Source organism: Fringilla coelebs, assembly GCF_963513975.1.
Source record: "Fringilla coelebs genome assembly, chromosome: 1".
NCBI classification, from domain to species: Eukaryota; Metazoa; Chordata; class Aves; order Passeriformes; family Fringillidae; genus Fringilla; species Fringilla coelebs.
In genome coordinates this window covers 148,634,209-148,656,699 of record NC_140028.1, presented here as the reverse complement: position 1 = coordinate 148,656,699, position 22,491 = coordinate 148,634,209, and the positions used below count along the sequence as shown (strand labels likewise).

Below are 22,491 nucleotides of genomic sequence, written 5' to 3'. Positions count from 1 at the left end.
GACTTGGCTCATTAAAGGTATTGATCTTGAACCTTTTATCTCAATATGCATTTGAGCTGTGTGGGTGGTCAGGAATAAACTGCACACTTTGCATATACTGTATGACATTCCAGGTTAATGCACTAAATTTATTTATTGCTGCTATGGGGTATGGAAAATGCAGGAAGGGCCAGCTTTGTTGAATCATGAGCAGGCCAAGTCAAGGGCATTCAGCTCTTCAGCTGAAGTGCTAATTGCTGTAAGAATGTAGACAGCAGGAGTAATGCTGTGCAGAGATGTGCCTCCTCCTAACCCAGCTACTGAATTAGGTGATGTTTGTCAGAAATTTATTTCCATGCTTCATTTTCATCTTTTTTCCTGTACATTTTTGAGTGCTCACAGATCTTTCCTAGCCTGCCTGTGGGATTCAGCTGACAGAGAAGTACAGTGTAGCTTATAGGGATTCTTGCTCAGGGGTGTGACTGGGAGTGGAGCGCAGGGAGAGGTGGTCAAATACAGTGTTGTCTAAAAATGGTCTTGGACTTTTTGATTTATTGCTGAAGTTCCACTTTTTATTTGTCTTGCAACCCAGAGTAGTTAACAACCACACTGGTGTGGGTTTGCAAACAATCTGCTTGTTCATGTGTTGTATTTCACAGCTGCACACCATTCAGAGCTGTGTTTTGCGCTCTTTTCCATTGTGGGATGCTGGTTGCTCTGTTGCTGCGGCCAGTCCTTGAAACAGTGGTGTGACATCTGCCTCAAAATAACCATGCTTCCAACCTTTTTTCTTGTATAAGTGTTTTCTTGTTTTAAAGAATTACTCATTTAAAAGGCCTTAAATCCCCCCTCTGTCCTACAAATTCTACTTCATTTTCATGTAATTAAAGCTGAGTTTTCTTTTATCCAGATGGAGACTTTTTTCTCCATGAGTAGCAGATGACGTGGGTTGTCAGCTTAGCAGTTACCAGGAATGTTGAACAGCAGAGAGGGAAACATAAGCTATGGGATATTTCACATTGTGCTTTCCCAGCTAGGAAGAAATGCTGCCTGTTTGTTCCCTAAGATGATTCAACAGGAGACAGGCTCAGGAAAGAGCATGGGAGATGTGGTGTTGCTGTTCCTAGAAAGATTCCAAAATCTTCTTGCTCCAGAGACTGATTGCCCTGGGCCTGACAGGTTGTACACAAGAGGTGAAGGTACTGCTCTTTCAGTGCTATTGCCAGAGGGCAGTTAAGGAGGCTCAAGGAACAAATTGAACTGCAGTTAAACAGAAATGTCCTTTAGAATTTCATGGAAATAACCCAGGGAACTTGCTGCTAAGAGCATGGAGATCAAACATTGTGTGAGATTAAATAAATCAACCTATAGTTGAGAAGGTTAAATTAGATAGGATTTAAAAAAGGGATTATGAACTTTCCTGGTTTAAATCATAAGCCAACTGTTAACTGCCCAGGCTTAGTCAGAAGTCTACCCTCTGGGCAGATAATTGTGTAACTGCTTTTTATAGGGTTTTTACACCTTCTTTTGAAGACTTGGGCAGGATATTGAACTGCCTTTGATCTGATGGAGCACTTCCTACAAGTGGTTTAACCAGACTATAAGGTTGTTAGGGACAAAGCAGCAGATTGCTGTGGAAGTAGTACAGATGTTTTATCCATGCCTGTCATCTGAAGGGAATTGCCATTATAATTCCATTTCCAGGCCTGAGACCTTCACGCTTGCTCCAGGGAAAAGAAGTCCCCAAGTGTCAGTGCCAGGGAATCTGATAAATGACATGTGGTTTCTGCATGGTTATTTGATCTGCTGAGTTACACGTTCCTTGCATGTTGGGATTGCAGCTTAAGACTTAAACCTGTGCTGGTTACAGCTTGGTTGTATTGTTTATCAACGCAGCAACAACAGCAGTCTTAATTACTGGACTGGTTTAGGTTTTTGTTTTGTTTTGGTTTTTTTTTTGTGCAAAGTTCACTATGAATATCAGAATTAATGGTAGGTGAAATCCTGAACATCCAATGTCTTCTTTTTCTTGGACTGAATGAGCAGGAGATGGTGCATGTAAAGAATTTCAGAGAGTTTGCAGCTGTCTGTGGGCACTAATCACATTGAAAGCGTTGTTGAGCTGTAAGCACTGGGTTTTGATCTGAGCAACTGTAAGGATCAGTGATAGGTTAGCTGGGGATGAGGGTAAAACTGGCTTGCTTGTGTCTGTGAGAGGAGGCAGTCACTCACCCATTTGCTTTTTGGATGAAACCAATAAAAAATGGCCATGTAGGAATTGCTGCACCACAACGGTTCAGAAAGACCTGCTTCTTCAGTACATTTTCACCAGTGATGAAGACTCTGAGAGAGGGAATGACCACTGAATGAGGCTGAAGAGTAGCCATTAAAATGGACAACTGCTGAATGACTTGCCATGGCACTGTTTTGTTCCCAGCACTGAAGATTACTTAATGGATGAACTGTGTTTATCCCTTTCAGAATTGTTTCTTTTCCACTGTTGTTCTAGGGCTAATCTAACTCCTCTTTACTCATGCCAGTTGAGCTCCTGTAGCCACTTAAGGCAAGGAATTGAACTGGATAATCCAAGAGGTGGGAGTTGAATCAGAATCTCTGATTTTGTGCTTTTCCCCCACCTTCTTAAAAATGTCTCTCGAGTTAATTTTGATAGAAGAACATGTTTGGGTTATTTTTAGCTATGTTGCCACCTCAAAAGGCAAATAAATTATTATTATTGTCAATTTTACAACCTTTTAGCTAAACTGTTAAAATTTTACTTGGAGCAGAATGTGAATGGTTATGGCTGCCTATAGGACTGGAGCTCTAAATCCTGCTTTAAAAGGATGAAGAGCAGCTTTAATGCCTTATCTCCCAGATGAAATCTCATGGTATAAGATCTTTGCCAGCCATTGATGAAGCGTTGGTGTTTTCAAGGGTTGATCACATCTGACCTGCTTTGATTTCTGCTCCAGCCATGCTTTCCCTCCCCATTTCTCCTATGGCTGTGATTTCCTTCAAAGAGGGTAGCCACTCTGGCAGCTCTCTGGATCCTCTGAAGTTGCAGGTAGCCAGATGAAAGCACTCTGCTGCTGTGCTATCTCTCTGGAGTTCATGTCAACTTGTAGGAAGTAAAACTAAATAAAGCATAATTTTTATCCTGGTATTTGAGAGCAAGTGCCTCTGAAGCAAGCCTCAGGGGCAGATAAACACAGAGTAAAAGGTGGTGATGTGAAAAGAAAATACCATTAAGAAACTTGAGCTGGTAGCTTAAACATAGCCTTACCTGCTCCTATTAATTCAAACTTCAATTGTGTGTCACTGGGCAAATAAACCCTCATCCAAAATGGCTGATCTCCAGAAGTATGTCTGACTTACAGGAGACTAATAGGTTGGTTATGATTCTAGATTATACTTCACTGCACTTTAATGACTGTTTTGTAAGCCTTGAAATGTTTCTTTTATTGCCTGTAGAAGTACTGAAAACATTTGTCAGAACCCTTAATGGAAGCCATGGAGGCATTTAGAGCTAATCCCAGTCTATTTGCTTTTGGTATTTGACAATACAGATATTTTTAATATCTCACCCAGGGTGAGCATGTAACCATTTCCAAACCATTGCCTGTGTCTAGACTTGTTTTTGTCGGGAATTCATTCTCCATAGCTGAGCAGAAAGCAGAGGAATTTATGGGAATTGGCAGGAAGGCTGTCTCTCATCACTGAAGCCATGGAGTGTGAGGGGTGTTGGGTGGAAGAGCTGCTTATCACCCACTGCATCTGTGGATGGCTTGGGGGTCTGTATCAAGTGACCCGTGGCTGTTGGCAGAGAGGGAATAGAACAGCCCAAATAAATTATTACAGAGGTGTGGAAATCACTGAGATTTTTATTAGCAGTCTTCCATTATAGTTTTAATGCTGGGCAAAATATAGGAAGCACAGTTGTAACTCTGTTATCTGGGGATAGCAATCTTATTAGGGAGGTGGGAAGAGGAAACCTTTACCTGCTGTGACTTTGTTGTGTTTGAAAAGCAAACTCTCCCAAAAGCTTTGGGAATAGTAGTAAAGCTAAGCTTACTACACACAAAATGGCTGTTTTGCTGCATTTTATCCCTTCCTACTCTAGGTATGCTTACCTGCCCAGTGATCCTTGAGTGGGGTGTCTGCTTTAGCTACAGCCCTTCAGCCCCTGCATTTGTACTGCTGCAGCAGGCTCTGGATGTATGATAGAATTGGCTTGGTTTCAGTTATGCCAGGAAGCATTTTTACCACAAAGCCCCTGTGATTTGCCACTATCACTTTAAACAGTTGTATGGGTTGAGCTCTCAGGATGTTGGTACCTTCTTTGGGGGAGAGCAGGAACCAAGCTTTGATGTAGCTAGTGTGAGATTAGCCTAGAAAACTGCTGAAAATGAAACAGGGGTTTGGGGGGGGGAGGGAAAGTCTGCCTGACTGCTGCTCCCTCTGATTGGTAATAATGTAAAAACACTGAAAATCGTGGGCTGTGATGCAATTAATTATTCAGAGCTGTGCTACACTGTGAGAGAAATGGATTAATCTGCCTATATTATACATCCACTGCCTGACAGAGGTGTTTAGTTGCACAGATCAAGTTTGTGATTATTTATTTTCTCTCTTTATGCTTTGGTGCACATGACAGACTTCAGCTATTTTTTTTAGCTGTGTTTCCCAGCCCAGAGAGCAGATTGTGGTAGTGAATGAGAGAGGAAGTTCTTAGAAAATAATGATAAAATGTTAACTGTCACCAAATGCCTGAAAATTTCTGTAGTATGGGGCTGCTTAAGTGGCAAAAATCTGATCTAGGTCTAGGATCTTCAGTAAACTTGGTTCAGACTTTGTCTCATTGCCTCCTGTACTTCAGTAGCATACACAAATATATATATTAAATATGCAATGTTTGTATACATTTCTCATATTACTCTCTTAATCTCCCAGGGAACTGCTTCAAAATATTTTGAGCAGTCTAGCTGAGAAAATATAAAGCCATCTCCTCTAGATACTTTCTGAGAGTGGTGGATTTGGGGCAGGTCTGGCTGATGCGATGGATTACCAGTCCTTGCTTGCTCCTTTCCACCTTGGTTTCCTCTGGTGCCAGTTGATCTTGTGTAGTACATTTTAATTGTCAGAGAGAGAACTACAGAGAACCACAGAAAACTCCAATGTTGCTGATTTATTTCCTTTTTGAAAAATGACTTGACACAAGTGAAAGTTTGCAAGGAAGGGAGCTGGAGCTGTCAGACTAAGCAAAATATATTGTTTTAGGCTGTATTTATTTTCACAGAGTGTTTTTTAGTCAGGGTATGCTACATGGAGATGAATAGCTTATTCCTCTTCAAATATCCTTTCCTGTTTAGAAGGATTCTTCTTTAATCTGCTTGTTAAGTTTCCTGGAAAGTTGGTGCCTCTCCTGGGGAAGCAGAAAGAGGAACCAATTGCTTTGGATTCCTCAAAGGCACCTACTCCCTGAAAAGCAGTGCTAAGTGGATAAATCAACATGAGCCTGTTCCTTTGGAGCTGTGATTGCCAGCTCAGGCCTTGCCAAGGGGAAGCAGTGGCTTTACTCTGAACTCAGTCACAAGCAAAGCTTTGTACAGGAGCAAGCAAGGAGGAAAATGTGCTGCATTTGTGGGGTGTCCTGGGCATGAGTGAATTCTTCTCAGAGCTCTTTCTTGTACTTCAGTCCCAGGGAACTCTTGTACTTAGAGGGAGGGAAGGATCAGGGGTGAAAGGTCTTGTTCTCTTCCTCCTGTGTGTCCTGTGGAGGGGTGCTGTAGTTGAGAGCAGAAGTTCAGGGAATGCGAGGATGAGTGTCTGGGGTGGGTACAATTTGTCAGGTTGGGGGACTTGGCTGAAGCACAAAGGCTCAGCTGGGTGCAGTGCAGGGTGCCAGGCTTGGCTCAGGGGATGGCTTTTGTCTATGCACAGCCAAGAAACTGTGAGTCTTTCTGTCCAAAGTGGTGATTTGTGCTTGCATAATGAAATCAGTCAATGTTTTCTGTGGTGTTGTTCCCTCCATAACCTGGAAAATCTCAGCTCTGAACCCATAACCAAAACTAAGACTAAGCACAGTCAAGACTCAAAACAATTTAATATCTGAACATATTTCATATTGTCCTGGACTGGTAGTAGCCACTGACTTTCTAATCTTAAAGTGATCTCTCTCTTCTTCCACTGTGACAAAGGATACAGCTGTCCTTTGTGCCTTCAACCTAATTGAGCTAAGCCATCTGCTTTCCTGCTGGGAACAAACTTTAGGAATTAGAGGCCTTTTTTCCCCAGAGGCCAATATTTCCCTTTTTCATCCAAATGATAGTCTTCAACAGATTAAGCATCTGTTGCATAGTGTTTACTGAAAGGAGAAGTCAGCGTGAACTTCCTAGGTCACAAACCAGAGTGAATTTTTGGGAATATTCTGTTGTAACTGCGTGCAGGTATTTTGATTGCCACCACTTTGATATCCTTGCCATGGGTTTTTTGGTTAACTTTTTCTTCCTCTAGACAGGCAGGAAGAACACCCTAAAATACCTTTTGGCTCTAGTATGATGCAGCCTGAGTGTTTAGAGTATTTCTGGATTTTCTAAATTTACCTTCTAGGTATCCTTTTTGTTTGCACTCTTGCTATGTCTTGAGGAAGATAACTTCTGTGCTCAAGGAGTAATTATCACTGTGTCCAACTGCTAATATTTTATTTTTCTCTACAGAAAGAAATTCAAGCCATGAGTCAGTGCCATCACCCCAACATTGTATCTTACTACACATCGTTTGTGGTGAAAGATGAGCTTTGGCTGGTGATGAAGTTGCTTAGTGGAGGTGAGTGGTCCAATTTCTTTACCCTAAAGGCAGCATAAAAACCTGTCCTCCCTCCTTCCTCTCTCCCTTCTTTACCTCTTAAGGTTCCCACCCATGAATTAAGAATTGTAGAGTTGTTTAGATTGGGAAACATCTCTAGGATCAGAAAGTCCAAGGATTGCCCCATCACTGCCAAGTGCATGACTAAAACCTTGTCCCCAAGTGTCACATCCACATGACTTTTAAACACCTGTGGGGGTGATGACTCCACCACCTCCCAGACAGCCTGTTCCAATGCTGAACAACCCTTTCCATGAAGAAATGTTTCCTAATATCCAATCCAGTCGAGGCAGCTTCCTTTTGTCCTCCTGCTTGTTCCCTGGGAGCAGAGCTTGACCTCCACCTAGCTGCCCCCTCCTGTCTGGGAGTTGTGCAAAGCCCAAAAGTCCCCCCAGAGCCTCCTTTTCTACAGACTGAGCCTCTTTCCCAGCTCCCTCCTGGGGCTCCAGACCCTTCCCCAGCACCGTTCCCTTCTCTGGACTCACTCCAGCACCTCAAAGTCTTTCTTGTCACAAGGGGCCCAAAAGTGACTCCAGAATTTGAGGTGTGGCCTCAGCAGTGCTGAGTACCAGGCACAGTCCCTGCCCTGGCCCTGCTGCCACACCATTGCTGACCCAGGCCAGGTGCCATTGGCCTTCTTGCCCATCTGGCCACACTCTGGCTCATGTTCAGCCACTGTCAACCAGCACCCCCAGCCCCTTCCCACCAGGCATCTTTCCAGCCATTCTGTATCAAAAATATTTGATGGCAACCTATTCAGCTCAGAAATAGCTTCTCATGTTATGTCCATCAGTAGTAATACCTAAGTGGCTTTTGGAAATCACTGCCTGCTTAACACAGAGCCAGGGAAACTTCCCTTTTCTGGATTGATTCTCTCAGACACTGGAGAAACAACTTTTTTTGAGAGAGTGAGTTTGAAAATTTTGTATCAGTAATGTTTTATTTGAAGTCATAATATTTTCCAGGATCCCTGTTTAATTTATAGCTGAGACAAGAAGTGGGCTCAAGTTCTGGATGTTAACACAAAGTGCTGTTGCTAAATCCTGGGCCTGTCTTTAGGAAGACTTCATTTTCCTGGCACTGCAGCAAACAGGAATTGAAAACTGAAAAAAAAAAAAAAAAAAAAAAATCCTATTTTCTTGCTTTTGAAAAAAACTCAACCTGGCTTCTCTGTTCTTGGCTTAATTTTGTGCACTGTAAAATGCCAGGAGATGATGTGGAAAAATCTGGCTAAACCTGTTTGCATTTTACACAAGAGCTCAGCAATGACCATAAAACATGTCTCTTTGAAGGTGTTCTTTAGAGAATTTTAGCAGTTCTTTTGGAAGAAATTAAATTCCATGCCAGCCTTAAGTCTGTCTTTAATGGTTTTTAATGTCTCATGTGCTCACGTGTCATTAAGCAATACCCTCTGTTTTCTTAGAGGGACATGTAACAGGTCATTAAAGATGTGATGACTGTGTGTGGAAAAGAATCTCCTGCCAGCTTAGAGCAAGCAGTGTTGCTGTGTGTACAGAAAGTGTATCTATGGGAAAGTTTCCACAACATGAGGAAATGGCATTTCAGGGGTGCTGGAGAGGCAGCAGCAATGGGTTTGGCCTTTTCCAGGAGTACACAACCTCTTGAAGAAAATGCACAGCTGCCTCCATCACTTCACAGCAGTTTTCTGTCACAATGAGGCTCATCCTTGAACCTCCAAATATTGTCTCTGTTTGTTCTCAATTTTGTGTGGAGGTGGGGTTTTTTTGGTGGTTTGTTTTTGTGTAAAGCTGGGGAAAAGTCAGACTATCATTATCAAGGCAACCCAGATGTAACGACTACACTGGAAAATTTCTGGAAAAATAATTATTGTTTCAGAACCAGCCTCTTGCTGGTGAGAATGATGACCTGCTTCTCATTTAATATTCCCTTTGAATGGGCTTTTATGTTCTTCAGCCTGATAATTGACCCTTGTGCAGCTCTGGCATTTAGTGGGGGACTTGCAGTAAAGAAGTGCTAGGAAATTTCCCTGCTTCTTATTGCGTTGCATATGTTGAAGAGTAAAGTCATTCAGTAGAAGACAGACCAGTGAGAGTGTAATTCTTCCCTCTCTCCAACATTTCTGTGTTAAATTTTCTCACTCAAAAGGAATCACTTGAAGGCTGGAGGAATTGCTAAAGTAAATAGATAGACTTTGAGAATGACCTTTCACTTTCTAAGCAGGAGGATACCTTGTGAGGTATTTTTGAGCTGTTTTCTCCTATATACTTTTTACTTCGTACTTTTTTAAATCTGTGCTTCAGGAATCTCATACTAGATCTCATAGGCAGACTCTACAGCACAGTCTTAAGGATGGGGGAAGAAACTTGTGATTGGAGCTTTCTGACTGAAGAGCTTTTTCATTTGCTTTTAATGAGCCTATTTTCAGTTGGTCTTAGGCTGAGTGATTTATGTAACAAGAGACACTTCTAAAACTGCCTCTCATTCCTTCGAGCTTAGTTCTTATCAGTAATAAAGTGGCTCGTTTTGCAGTCATCTGTCATCCAGTGGGAAAAATAATGATCTGGGTTTCTCAACAGGAAAAAACTTTGGGCTGGTTTTTAAACCAAAAAACAAAAGCAAAGAAAAAGCCCCCCAAAACTAAACCAAAGACAAACAAGCAAACAAAAAACTGCACCAAAACAGACCCAAAACAGAGTACAGCCTAACACTTTCATTTTGTTTAGCTGTTTAAAAAGATTTGTCTAATAAGTACATAAGAAATACATTCTGATGTCCATTCTGTATTTTGATCATGGCTTTTGTTCATGATAATTTATTCTGGGTAAAGTTTGGAATTTTATTGCCTCTTTTCTGTCAGTGTATGCTGGTGTGTGATTTCAGGCTGAAACTAGTTTTAATTTCAGCCTCCAAACACTGACCTTATTAATTTGACAAACAGCCCACAAGACAGCCAATCTGTAATGCAAGCCTTTTTTGTTGTTGCTGTAAGTGCAATTTATTTTATTTTCTGGCTGCAGTCTTTTTTTAAAATCCCAACCTGGTCATACATGCAAGTGTTTTAGAAATGTGTCTAAGGGAAAATACTCTTAATCCACAAATTGCAGTTGTCTAACAGTGCCTTAGTCCTCTGACATCCAGAGGGTGCATTCAAAGGTCCTTAATTACCTGATTGACATTGTCACTGAAACAGAACTATTTGTCTCCCCAAGTACTCTGTTGATGGGAGATTTCTATATTTGAAAGTTGTCAGCAGCCAGGAGGTAGCACTGGGGAGCTGATGTGCATCAGAGCCCAGCCAGGCTGGTGGGAGCCACTGCTCAGAGCCCTCTGAGCTGGCAGCACCCAGCCCAAAGCAGGTGTGGAGTTGCTGATGGCAGAAATGTGGCTATGATGAGATGCAGCTGGTAGAGACAAGGGGTGCTGGTGTGTCCAGTTACTGACAGCCTCTTTCAGGTCTGGTGATGTGTGTCTGTCAGGTTTGTGAAGTGCCTGCTGTTTCTGTTCCCTTTTCTCTAATGCTGGAAGTTCTGTAGGGTTCTAAGCTTAGCAGCATGAACTCGACACCCCAGCCTTTGAGTCCAGTGTTACTCCAAACTAAAATCCAATGGCTATTTCTAGACAGCTGCTGACCTGCTCTTTGCCTCCCTGGCATTCTCCTGTCATGAATTTTACTCGTGCCTTTTTAAAGCCTGCTGAAGCCCAGTCCTGCTCTCAAACTCCTCCTGTGGCTTTTAAGTAGGAAGAGGAGCAGCTGTGCTTTTGTTCTTGTGCTTTTACTGATTGTGACCTGCTTGCTCTTCTAAATTCTCCCTGCTTTTAACAAGAGCTCTCATTTCACAGGTGACCATGGCTGTAGATAACTCTATAAAACAGTTGCTTCTATGAAACAGCTGGCCCTGGTGACTTGCTACATCACACAACAGTTTTTTCTGTCCTAGCCTGCAGCAGATAAGACCTTCAAAATATTTTTAAACTGTGCAAATCCTTTAAATACTGAAACATTTCCAGATAGGACTTGTGGATATTCTGCCCTCTTGAAGGCTCCTGATGAAATCTGCTAAGGAGATTGCTGTATTGAAATAGTTAAACCTTTTATTTTCTGAAAGTTTTTAAGATTAGCTAATCAACTTCTTACTTCAGCCTTTGATCTGAAGTTCAGAATGCCAGACCAAAAGAGGTAGGCAAATCTTAGTTCTCTACCAAGGAGTTAGGACGTCTTGTTCTGCTTCTGCTGTGTTAATCTCTTATCTGGCTCCTCCTAATTCCAATAGAGAGTTATGATCAAAGCATAAACCACACATCCTTAGAAATCTGTGTTTATGGTGAATTATTTTCTGAGGAGAGAGATATGCTATTTTTAATTCATCTGGAGGGGTTTTGATTTTATTTGTAGAAACACAACTTCATTTCAAACAATTAAGGATGGGATAAGTCAGAAGCAGGGGATGGCAGGGATTGTTCGTGATTGCAGAATGCAATGTGTGTAGGTACATTGCCACTCCTAACTGTAATAAGAAAAGCATGAAAAATTAGTTTGTCTTCAGATTTTCTCCTATAAATGTCTTGATCACAACAGCAATAGGCTGTTTTGCTCCCTTTATTGTATTATCTTGTTTTCTGCCTTAATCTTTCCATATTTCTTCTGCATCCATGCACATGCCCTGGGGGGAAAGAGGCAAGAAGTGGATGTTTCCTTAGCTTTCCTCTGAGGAGGTTTAACCAAGGTTAATGTCTTTTCCTTTGTTTTGTATAACTTCTTTCCTTTACTTTGCTACTCTCTAGCTGTATCTGTATTCCTCAGTTCCAGAAGTACTGAATCCAAACAGTTCTTCCTTCTTATGCATTTTCTTCATCTGTTTGCCAGAGACTGACGAGGTGCAGATTTAATTCTTGGCTTTAATGACAACCAGGCTCACTGAAACCACTGGCTAATGCTGAGATATCTTGAAAGAAGCAGCAGTGAACCTGCCCCTTCTCAAAGATTCAGCCTGTTCATCAGCAGGGTTTGTCAGGTTTGGGGCAGATTTTGGTTCTGAAAAAGTTGTGTGGTAATTCCCCCGCACTGTTTCCAAGCCTATTTGTGTCAGGCCTCTAAATGGCCAATCAATGCAGTTTAGTGTTACCTTTTCCCATTCTGCTTCCTCAGAAAACTGGGGAGTTTTCTTTGCATTTAACTTAAAGTGTATCTTGGTTCTGTCACTTAAGTTATAATATACCATGCAAGATATGGTTCCCATAGCAACCAGCTCTGCTGTACATTTTTTTGTTCCTTTGGGGGCATGTAAAATTCCAGCTGGAATATTCCTGCATTTATCTATAATCTTGTTTCAAACAAGCTTTCCTTTCTGCTCAGGTTTTCATGCCCTTCTCTGCTTCAGCCCCAGTATGCTGAAGGACTAAGCAATGTCGCTGATGACCGTGGATGTTTCTTCCTCTGCTGAGGAGAAACGTCAGAAACAGGCTTCCTAAATGCCATTCCACAGGCTTGCTGGTGTAGGTGAGGTCAAGGAATCATGCTCTGGATTTGGAACAGGAAGCCTCAGTGTTTGTGGTGGTTTGCTGTTGAAAGTGAATCAGTGGAACAATTAGGACTTCTTGCCCCGAGGGTGTGATTACACAGAAGTTTTCTTCAGCAGCAAAGCTGGTTTAAGGAGTTCCGGGCTCTTTGGTCTCCACCCTGCCTGGAAAACTGGATTTCCAGTTACTGCAGTGATCCCATTTTATAGTACAGCTTTGTAAGTGATGCAGGGGCACAACAGTGAGGTGATGAACCCTGGAACTTTAATCTCATTTTGTCACCATAAGTAGCCTGGTATCTTTGTTAATTCACACAATTCATGGTGTTGAAAGAGTCAGTTTTACTGGATATGCGTGGGGTGCAAGTCAGGACTGCTTTTGCTAGGATCCAAGACTGTCCTTTGCAAGTGGTCTGCCTGGTGTCAGTATCCAAAACCTGAATATCTTTCTCTTACAAGTAGTTACAGGTTGGGCTCTCTCAGCTGAGAGTAAGTCTGTATACAGGTTCCTTCTGACTTGTGCTGTCCTTAGGAGCTACTGCATTAGCAGCTTTTGGAGCAAACTGGGAAGCTTGTGAGTTGGAGCAGAAAACCACTTCCCTCTCAACTGCTGTGCAGTTTGCATTGAGAGCTTGCTCTTTACTGAGGAGGTGCATTTCCATGGCCATTGGTGTCAGAGTGCACTGAGACACTTGGATGATGAATGACAAGTCATGCTAAATGCTTTATCAGATTGCACAGTATCTCTGTAGGCTTCCTGTTGATCTGCTGCACAGTGTATATTTGATGGGCAGGAATTTGTTTTAGCTGCATTTTTTCCATATCAATCACTAAATGTTGTCTCCTTTCCTTTGTCTTCTGTTGGGCTTTGAGATCAGTTGCTCATCACCAGCTTTCTTTAAACATCCTTGTTAATGACAGCATTATTTATATTTATAGTTAGACTCCAGTTCTGACCCTTTTCTCTGTGTCTTGTTTTGTCTTTTCTTGGTATGTGGCCCTTCTGGGCTTGGAAGAGCTTTCCAGTCAGCCTCAGCCAAACTTAATTTCTTTTTTATATCTTTCTCTGGCTTAGGATTCAACTTCCTGTACTTTGGGTCCGTACTTGCTACTTGAGAATTTTTAATGAGAAAAATAATGAGGGAATTGTTGTAATCAAACCTAATGCCATGTATAATACACACCAGAGTGCTTCATAGAATTATCTAAAACAGAGGTTTTATTTTAGGGAGAAGTCAAAGATACTTTTTTTTCTTTTCTGGAGACATTGTAGTGGATTTGTTTTCTCCTTGAAAATCTTATGACTATTAAGGCAGAGCAAGATACCTCATTTCCAGTGTGAACCTCATCCTCTGGCCACTAGGTTCTGTCTTAAAGTGAGATTGAGGAGTTTGCACATGGAGCACAAATCCATAGTGAAACTGCATTTAAGCAGAGATCCAGCTGTGTTTGGATGTGCTCTCTTGTTCCCAGTTACTCCTGAACTGGTTTGAGGCTGGCTCCCAAGCTGGCAGTCTGAGCAGTCATGCTGGTGGTGTTTCCCAGCAGTGTGGTCAGTTTGTTAAACACATCCTCTGGTGTGGTTTGGGCCCTGGTTCCAGTTCAGCTGGATTAGTTTCCAGTTAATTTTAGCAGTTATTGTATTGCAGGATTGGGCACAGGCCACTGTGCAAAACAGTCATTTCCCCCTTTAGATTCTGATTCCCTCATCTCTTGGTCCGGTATAATGGAGTTGGTGTGGGAATTTGTATCCTGAGGCAGTGGTGGTCTTACCATAGTGAGTGTGTCACACACTGAGACCTCTGGCATCAACTTTGCATGGAACTGATCAGCCTCATGCTGCACTCCAATCCCGGCCTTCTAGCAGGAGGTGTTTTCCTTGACAGTGAAATTCTCATGACTTCTCCTTTCAAAGCAACTCCTGCCTTGGCTGTGGGTTTCTCTTTGGGGATTTGGTTATTCTCTTGTTCCATGCCAGGCTTCCTGAGCCAGAATGCTGGAACAGTGCATGGAGCAGTGCTGGGAAATGCAGCTTGGCTTTCTTCTGTGTATTCCCTGGTGCTGTGCTTAATGAAGTTGTAGTTGAGTTGTGAGTCAGAACCAACTCCCAAACGTATTGATTTGTGAGTTGGAAAAATCAGTTTCATGGTGCTCTGGTGCCAGTGGCCAAACCCTGAGCAGACAAAGGGGGATGGCCCTAAGAACACTTTTTCCAGCTGAAGGGTGGTTCTTCGGTTGCTTCTCTGCTGTTTCCTGCAGTGGGCCTTTTGCTGATCCCTTTTTGCTATTCTTCTTTCTGCAGAGGACTGGCAAATTCCCCCACTTCTATGAACATCTCAATGTGAAAGTGGTTTTAAAATAAATGTGCTTAAAAAGTGTCAGGCAGGACTGGGAGCAGATATAGCCTGGGTGTGAATCAGCCTTTTCACAACCAGGGCTGGCTCTGTGCATGCCCTCTTGTCTGTCTACCCTCCACCCCCCTTTCAGGCTTAAATACAACCTCTGACTGGGCTAAATAGAGGATTTTTTGACCAAATGAATTTGAGCACCATATGATCTGCCTCCTCATGTTCCCTGAGCCCTTTGCAGGAGAAGGGAAATGTTTGTGAACCAAGTCTGCTAACGGAGTCGTGGGTGGAAAAAGGACAAAACGAGTACGTGAAGAACCACATATTTTCACTGGACTTCTAAAACAAGTGACAGTTTGTTCTCTAGATTAAGGCACATTTCAGAGGAAAAACCTGAGCAGTGGATGTGGAGAGGTTTCTTTGGTGGGATATTTTTGAAGTCACAGAAATTCTTGTCCAGAATAAGAAGCCTCAAAGTTTGTAAGCATGTACCCTAAATGTGAAAACATGATAGGGTGAAGGCCAGGTGAGTCCTTATGACACACAACAGAAGACGCTTTTCTCAGAACATAAAGGTGAGATTTCAATGGAGGGGTCCATCTCCAATATCTGAAATCTTAGCTCTCTTCAGTAAAGATATTCTTGCTTGGATGCAGGAAGTCCAACATACGTCAAAACGTCAAAACAACCTGAGTTTTGTCTGGGTGGAACCTTTGAGTAAGACCTGTGTCAAAATTCACTAAACAAGAGTGTGTTTCTCTGCTTGGGTGGGGTAAAGGAAGGCTGAACACTGAGTATTCTTGCATGAAATGTTGGGGCAATGTTATGTAACTTCATTTCTGGGGGTTTTTTTGTTTTGTTTTTTTTTTTTCATTTTCCTCTGGAGTTTTCTTCTATTTTTGTTAGTGTCTTCTGTGTTAAGATTGTATCATCTGCAAATATCTTGAAACTAAGGAAAGATTTTTTGGTAAGAGGAAGCTGAAGGTGCTGTTCAGGGCAACCAATTTATCTCACAATTTATTTCCACTGGCTTTACTAGATGTCTTGGTGACTAGGTGAAGCTGGTGCCAGTGGGCCAGAGAAGATGGAAAGTGAGAAACAGTAGCTCTGCAGCAAGCTTTTAGATGAGCTCAGCATATACTGCTTTGCATCAACCAAGGGACACTGTGCACCCGTGTAATTGTTTCCTGTGCAGTTTGAACTGTGCAAAATGAGCCTTTCCACGTGGTGTTTGTATTCAAACCTTGCAGCTTCTGCTTTCATAGGAGAGTCCAAAAAGAAAATACTCTTTTGAGTGAAAACTGATCTGCATGATTCTTTTGGCCTCGAAATTCAATTGGGATAGTTAATAAAATAAATGTTGAAGAGGAAGGGGTTTTTGTCTACCTGAACCTGAAGGGTGAGAAGAAAATCAAACTAAAACCCTGTTTTGTATTTTTCACTTGCTTCAGGAATTTACAAGGTGAAACTTCTAATTCTCCCATGGGCCAAATTTATGAGAGTTTCTGTTCTTCAGATCCAAAAATAAGTTTCTCTTACATTTTTGATTGTGAGTTAAGAAGAATTAACTTCTCTAAACTTTTCTAAAACTGAGCCCAGCTTTTCTAAACCAGCTGAGTTAGTACTGGGATGTTCTTTCCCTGTAAGTTTCCTGTTCAAAGCTGCAATTTGTGCTCTCCAGTTGTGCCTGCTTTTCTCATTCTTTAAGAACTTCCCAGTACTGCTGACATTGTTTTGTGCCCATAGCTGTAAAAACCCTACTAGTCCCTATCCAGCCGTTAAACCATAGAAACACAAGTTTGAAGGGGCTAAATGGCACAGGCTTTGGAAAAGAGGCTTAGCCATCCCATGCTGGAGCAATAAAAAGTTCTGAGAAGTATTTTCAGTCCAGATGCAAATACAAAGAGGGCAGTAGGCAGTGTCTATGAAAAGCAGGGCCTTGCACAAGGGGCCTGGTGCGAGTCACTGGTTCCGTTTATTCCTGGGTGCAGTTTGAAGAAGTGGTTTGCTCTCTAAAGCCTGGCTTGTCATGGAAGATGATGTAATTCACACCATGCTGAGGAGAGAGACTAAACATGCTTCTAGGGAAAGATCTAAGCTATTCCAGTATTGTACACAGTGAAGAAGGGACTTATTATCAGAACTCAGCCTCATTTCTTCTCTGGTTAATGATTTCCATTTTCTTTTTTTTTCCTGTTAGGGTTGTACCAGCCCTTAACAGATGAGATTTTTCCTGATATTCCTCTGCACAGAATTTGTAGGAGCTGAAAAAGAGTGCCTAGTTTTATCAAGCTCGTTGCCTTCAGCTTGAGTCCTGGCAGCCCCTTGCTTTTTCCATTTCCCCCTTCAGCTTCTCCAGTACTCAGCACTAAGCCAGCTGTAGCATCAGTATCTACTTGAAACCTTCCAAGTGTCATGTGTGTGTACATTTTAACATTTTGGCTTGTTCAAATAACTTCTCAGCTGCTTGTGTTCATGGGGGTTTTACAGTCCCCCTTGAGGCTCTCCCCCCAGGGGTGCATTGTTGCCTCTTCTTTCCTGCAGCAAAAGCTTCATCTTCTGACTCTGATCCTGACTATCATCAGTGAATTTCTTGTATATTAAATGATGATAAATTACACTTAACTGTGAATCAGTTCTTCTAGCTTAAACTAACGTGTTTAACTCTTCTCTAGGCTCTGTTTTGGATATTATCAAACACATTGTGGCCAAAGGAGAACACAAGACTGGTGTCCTGGATGAAGCTTGTATAGCCACAATCCTTAAGGAGGTGCTGGAGGGACTGGACTACCTGCATAAAAACGGGCAAATCCACAGGTATTTTATGTTTTTCTCACTTTGCCATAAAATGTTATTGAAACAGAGTAGCTGAGCACAGAGTCTCATCCCATAACTTGCTGAGGGCATAAAGAGAGGAAAGTAAAGGTGGGAGCTTTATGAAAATGCAGAATTCAAATGTTTGTATTCTATATGCTATGTCTGTATTCAATGACTAGGCCAAATTTGGGTAAATTTTGGGGTGTTGAAAGTTCTAATACAGGGAATCTCTTTATAAATGTCAACATTCAGCTGCAAAGTGTAGTTGATGGAAAGCTGGAAAACTTCTACTGGTTTTGTTTCTTGCAGAGCTACAAATTACCAAGAGCACTGTGTAGGCAGAGTTGAGCAATTTAACAAAAAGTCTTCCAGCTCTGATTTTTTTTTTTTTTGAGGTTAACTGTAAGATCAACATAATGAAATTTGAATTTGAGTAATTTTATTTTAAAAAAAAGGAAATAAAAATAATGGAAAAACTTCTTCTGTAGGCAAAACCCAGTTAACTAATGGCCTGTGATTTGACAGATCACTGAAATTCATGGGTTTGTATGCTGGTGTTTGTCTGGGATGTGTTTTTAAATCACATTTTCCTCTCTCCTGGTGTCAAGGTGTGGTGTAGTTCAGCAGAAGATGCTAAGCTGGTCTGTTCTGCATTAAAAAGACTGAGATTTGCAATCCTAAATATGTGCTGAAAATAGAATATACTGCTTGTGGGTAATATACACAATCCCAGCCACAGACTGCTACTGGAACAGCCTCTTCTTTCTTGGGAATTTTGTGAGCTTGGCTCTCCTCTGGTACAATGCCATTATAAGCATTGCTGCTGCTGTGCTGGAGTAAGTTTCTGTCCTCTTATAGCTGCACAAGAAGAGGTAATTTTTTTTGCCAAAATGTTATTTAAATTAGAAAATACAAGAAGTATTCATAGTTTCAATCAAACTGACTGACTTTTGTAGGTTATTTTGGATTAAAAGGAAAGAAACAGTTGGAAGTTATTCAGGTGGAATTCTTCTCCCTGAAAGAAGTCTCAAATTTCAGTTTCCAGTCTCAACTAAAATTCTGATTTAACAAGAATCATTATCTTCATTGGAGACAGTTTTGATTTCATAGCTGGTTGCTTGTTGCTTAACTTTGTTTTTTGAGATAAGACTTGAGGCAGCTCTGTGAATTTAGAGTAAAGTAATAAACCAACTTACTTGCCAATTATATGGCAATAGGTTTTCACTTTGCCATAAGTAATTGACAGACCTGTGTTCATCTGTGACCTGCAGGAGGTTTGCTTGGCTGATTTAGTTATCTTCTGGTCTAGTGAAATTGAAATATATATGTTAAAGCAGCAGAAACCTGTTAAATCTCAGTTTCTTGGAAGATGCTGCATAATGTTTCATGTATTGAAGAGAGGTGGTTCTCCATTTGGCTGGAATGGAAAAGCAAAACTAGTAAATGTGGTAAAGATTAGAGATGATAAATTTATGTGTGTGGTGTGGGGTTTTTTTTTACTGCACTCAGCAAAAATATTGTGTTCACAAAATTCAAACTGCTGGTCTGAAGAAAATATGATTCATATTCAATCATTTGGAAGTGAACTGGATCAGACCTGCTGTGACCATTCTCATCCTGCTCATCGAAGCATTTTTCCCAAACTTCAGCAAAGAAATCAGAGCTGTGTCATTGCTGCAGCTTAAGGTTGTGGTTATGCATCAGCCCCTTTGCATGTGTTTCATCCCTATATTTTGGGGCTGCTCCAAAAATTGTGTACTATTTTATCATAGAAAGGAATTTGGATTATCTCATTGTGCTGGGCACAGTGGTCTGGGAAATTTGGAGAAGTGGGACACAGAAGGAAAGTTGTGTGGTTTCCTACCTGTGATGCAAAGCTGTTTGGGGCTGTTGGCAGAAGACAAGCTGACATGCTTTTGAGGGATGAAACATGTTTCCTTAATGGAGTTCATCATGCTGTGTTCCATTTTATCCAGATGTGTGTGTGCTGCTGAGGAAAACACAGTTTAAAGTTGTAGTGCAGCTGGGACCTTTCCTCAGCTGTAGGAATATCTGTATGGATTTCCCATTTTGCTTAATGCTAGGGGTCATAATACTGGTCATGCCTGATGGGAAAGGCAGGTGGAAATCTTGCAGCCATGCCTGAGATGCTCTCAGAGGAAGTGTTTAAAATAACTGAACTTGGGTCCCCTGGGTCAGCTTAAAGTATCTGGTTTTAAAGGAAAGCACATCAAGTGGTGGCTGAACTGCAGATACTGTATCTGCAGTGTGGGGCAGCTGTACTTGGGGTGAACTTTAGGCCAGAGCAGGATCAGCTGTGAAGGGTCAAAATTGAAGGGCTTTAGTTAAGACCTGGAACAGCCAGCCCAAAGCAAGCAGCCATCCAGCAGAAAAAAAGTTCAGCTGGTTACATGAAATCTCCAAACTCTGCTTATATTATGCCTTGGAGAAAACAACTTGATAAAATTAGAGACACAGTATGAGAGAATGACTGTATTAGCACATCTGAAGTTGGACAGGCAGGCCAGTGGCACAGCCCAAACGATGAATATTGGGTCCCAAATGTAATTTTGTGGGCACTGTAGACCAGAAGTGGGGCTGTAAATCACCAGTGAGATCAGAGAACATATTTCTGTCAGTGGAGCTGCTCAATACTTCTAAATTATGCATAATCTTAAATGGGTAAATGAAGTTAACACGTGAAAAACTGACTTAATGAAATTTTGCTGCTGCTGAATCTTGCTTTGCCTATGCCCGCCTTGAACTTAATGCCACTTCCAATTAAGGTTTGGGGAGCTGTCTTGGTGTGGAAGTGCAAATCCCTGCTTTGGAAAGGAGAGGAGTTTGTCAGTATTCTCTAGAGGAGATTAGAAAGCCAAATATCTATTGAAGGCTTAAATTATATTTTTTTCTTGTTTACTTTCCTAATTAACAGCCAGAGCGAGTCTGAAACTTGAATAGACACCATTGTTCAGAAATAAATGCTGAAGTCTCCCACATTGCCCAAAGTGATGGTTTTTTTTGCTTTCATCTTGCAAGGGCTGATGGGAAGTGTCTGAGGCCTTATGGCAAAGACAAAGAAGAACACAAAATCAGTTTTATTTTCATGAACACTCTAGACCACAGTAACAATTGATTACAAATGGTCCCCACCTTCCTCCAAAATCATCAGTGCCAGCCTTATCTGGGAGTTGGCAGCTCCCTGCCTTCACTGCCCTGTCCCTGTCCCCCTCTCCCGTGCCAGCTGCTACTGTCCCTGTTGTGTTTCCTGCGTAGCAGGGTGATCCCAAGGAGGATTTGAAATCCCAGTGATCCGGCTCATGTTCAGTGAGTTGAGTGCCTGGGCAGCAGCCAGAGCGCTGGGGACAGAGGGCCGCACTCGGAAGCCCTGGGTGAAGCTGTCCTGCAGGAATCTGCTCGGGCACATTGCTTTATGGAAGTCAAACAAGACTGACAGTGCTGTCAGGGGTCGTTGCCAGGCTAATCTGGGCTGGGTGACACTCAGGGTATGTTGTACCTCTTCCCCATTTAGACTCTGATTCCTCTGTGTATTTGGGGATTAGCAGGAGTTTGATGAATGACTTAGAAATAAAACTAAAGCAAAGGCAACCTTTTTATTGCTTAAAAAGATTTATTGGGGGGAACTTCAAGGCTTTCTTTTTCAGGTGGTGCTGTGTATGGCAGGCTGACAAATGAATCATGCTGATTAACTGTTACAAGGTCTCTCTGTCTTTCTCCCTATTTTTATCTCTGAGCTTATCTTCTGTTCATGATTAGCTGTTGTGTAAGTGAATATTTTAGTTAGTCCAGATGAAATAATACACTGCTTAAATATAACCAGATTCTCCTATTGCAGCACAATAAATGTGATACTGTACTGCTTTTTTGTAAAAATAAAAAAAAAGCCTGGGAAGTGGTTTAGAGTTGCATGCACTTGAACTATTGGCATGGCATAATCCAGCTATTAGTTTGCTTGCTGCTCTACTTCTTACAGGGTGAGAGGAGAAGCAACAGGTTTTATATGCTGAATTAGATCAGCCTGTGCTGCCACACAAAATGTTTGGGGTGTTTTTGGTGTCTTTTCAAAATCAGAATGTGAACAGCAGGGTGCTGAGACAGCTGTTTGAATGTGGCTTTGAAGATACCCTGGAAACAATATTCGTGCTGTGCTTTTATGACAGATAGGTTCTTTTTTTATTTTTTTTTTTGGATCTTAGGATGGTTTTGACAGGGAATCAAAGTTTAGTTCTTTGCCTCTTTACACAACTAAGAGTAAATAACTTCTGAAAAATGGGCATCTATCTATCTGCACATACACATCACCAATACTTGCATGTGGGATTTTTGCAGGAGCTCACCTCCAGTTGCAAATTTTTGATTTAACATGAAGGAGCTGATGGATGTATTTTGGCAGAACTTGGCTGTCCTACAGGATTCAAGTTTAATTTTCATGTAGCTGATTAATGCATTGATAGCTGTGCTGGCAGGTACTGTGGTTAAACTGGATTCCAGTATGCCTTTGAAATAGTGTACTTTCATGTTTCTGTAGGAATACTGCGGGAGAACTACAAGCCCTCCCCTCTGCAGTGCTGTGATCTTGCTTTGGGGAGTGTGTTTTGGAAGTGAACTTTGATAGGGGAGGATTGAGGAATGGATAACAGGATGCAGAGCCTTTCCACTTCTACTTGGCAGTTTGATTTTCAGTCAGGACATCAGTAATTTGAAAGCTGGCTATTGTTTAGCTGTGGGAAGTGCAATTTTTTATTCAGAGAGGTGTACTTTGGTCTCTCCTCTCTTATAGTATGGGATGGGTAGAAATAACCTTTAGAGCTGGTAGTTAATAGAAATTCTAGAGCTTTAATTTGTAAATAACTCAGAAGCCAGAAGAACAGAAGTGTTATCTTGTGTGTCTTGGTAGGAAGGAGAAGAAGAGGCTGCTCTAGATTGGACTGGGGGATTTGTTCCCCAAATAAACACCTTGCTGT

At 41.7% G+C, this 22,491-nt stretch overlaps 1 protein-coding gene across 1 annotated transcript in view; it reads left to right on the top strand.

Annotated features, from left to right (window-relative positions):
• The window catches only part of OXSR1 (oxidative stress responsive kinase 1), an 87,782-nt gene that overhangs the window by 22,050 nt on the left and 43,241 nt on the right, over positions 1-22,491 (top strand). The window contains exons 3-4 of the mRNA XM_084226534.1: positions 6,696-6,804; positions 17,365-17,506. Coding sequence (XP_084082660.1) covers positions 6,696-6,804; positions 17,365-17,506 — 251 coding nt within the window. The remainder of the gene's footprint in view (positions 1-6,695; positions 6,805-17,364; positions 17,507-22,491) is intronic.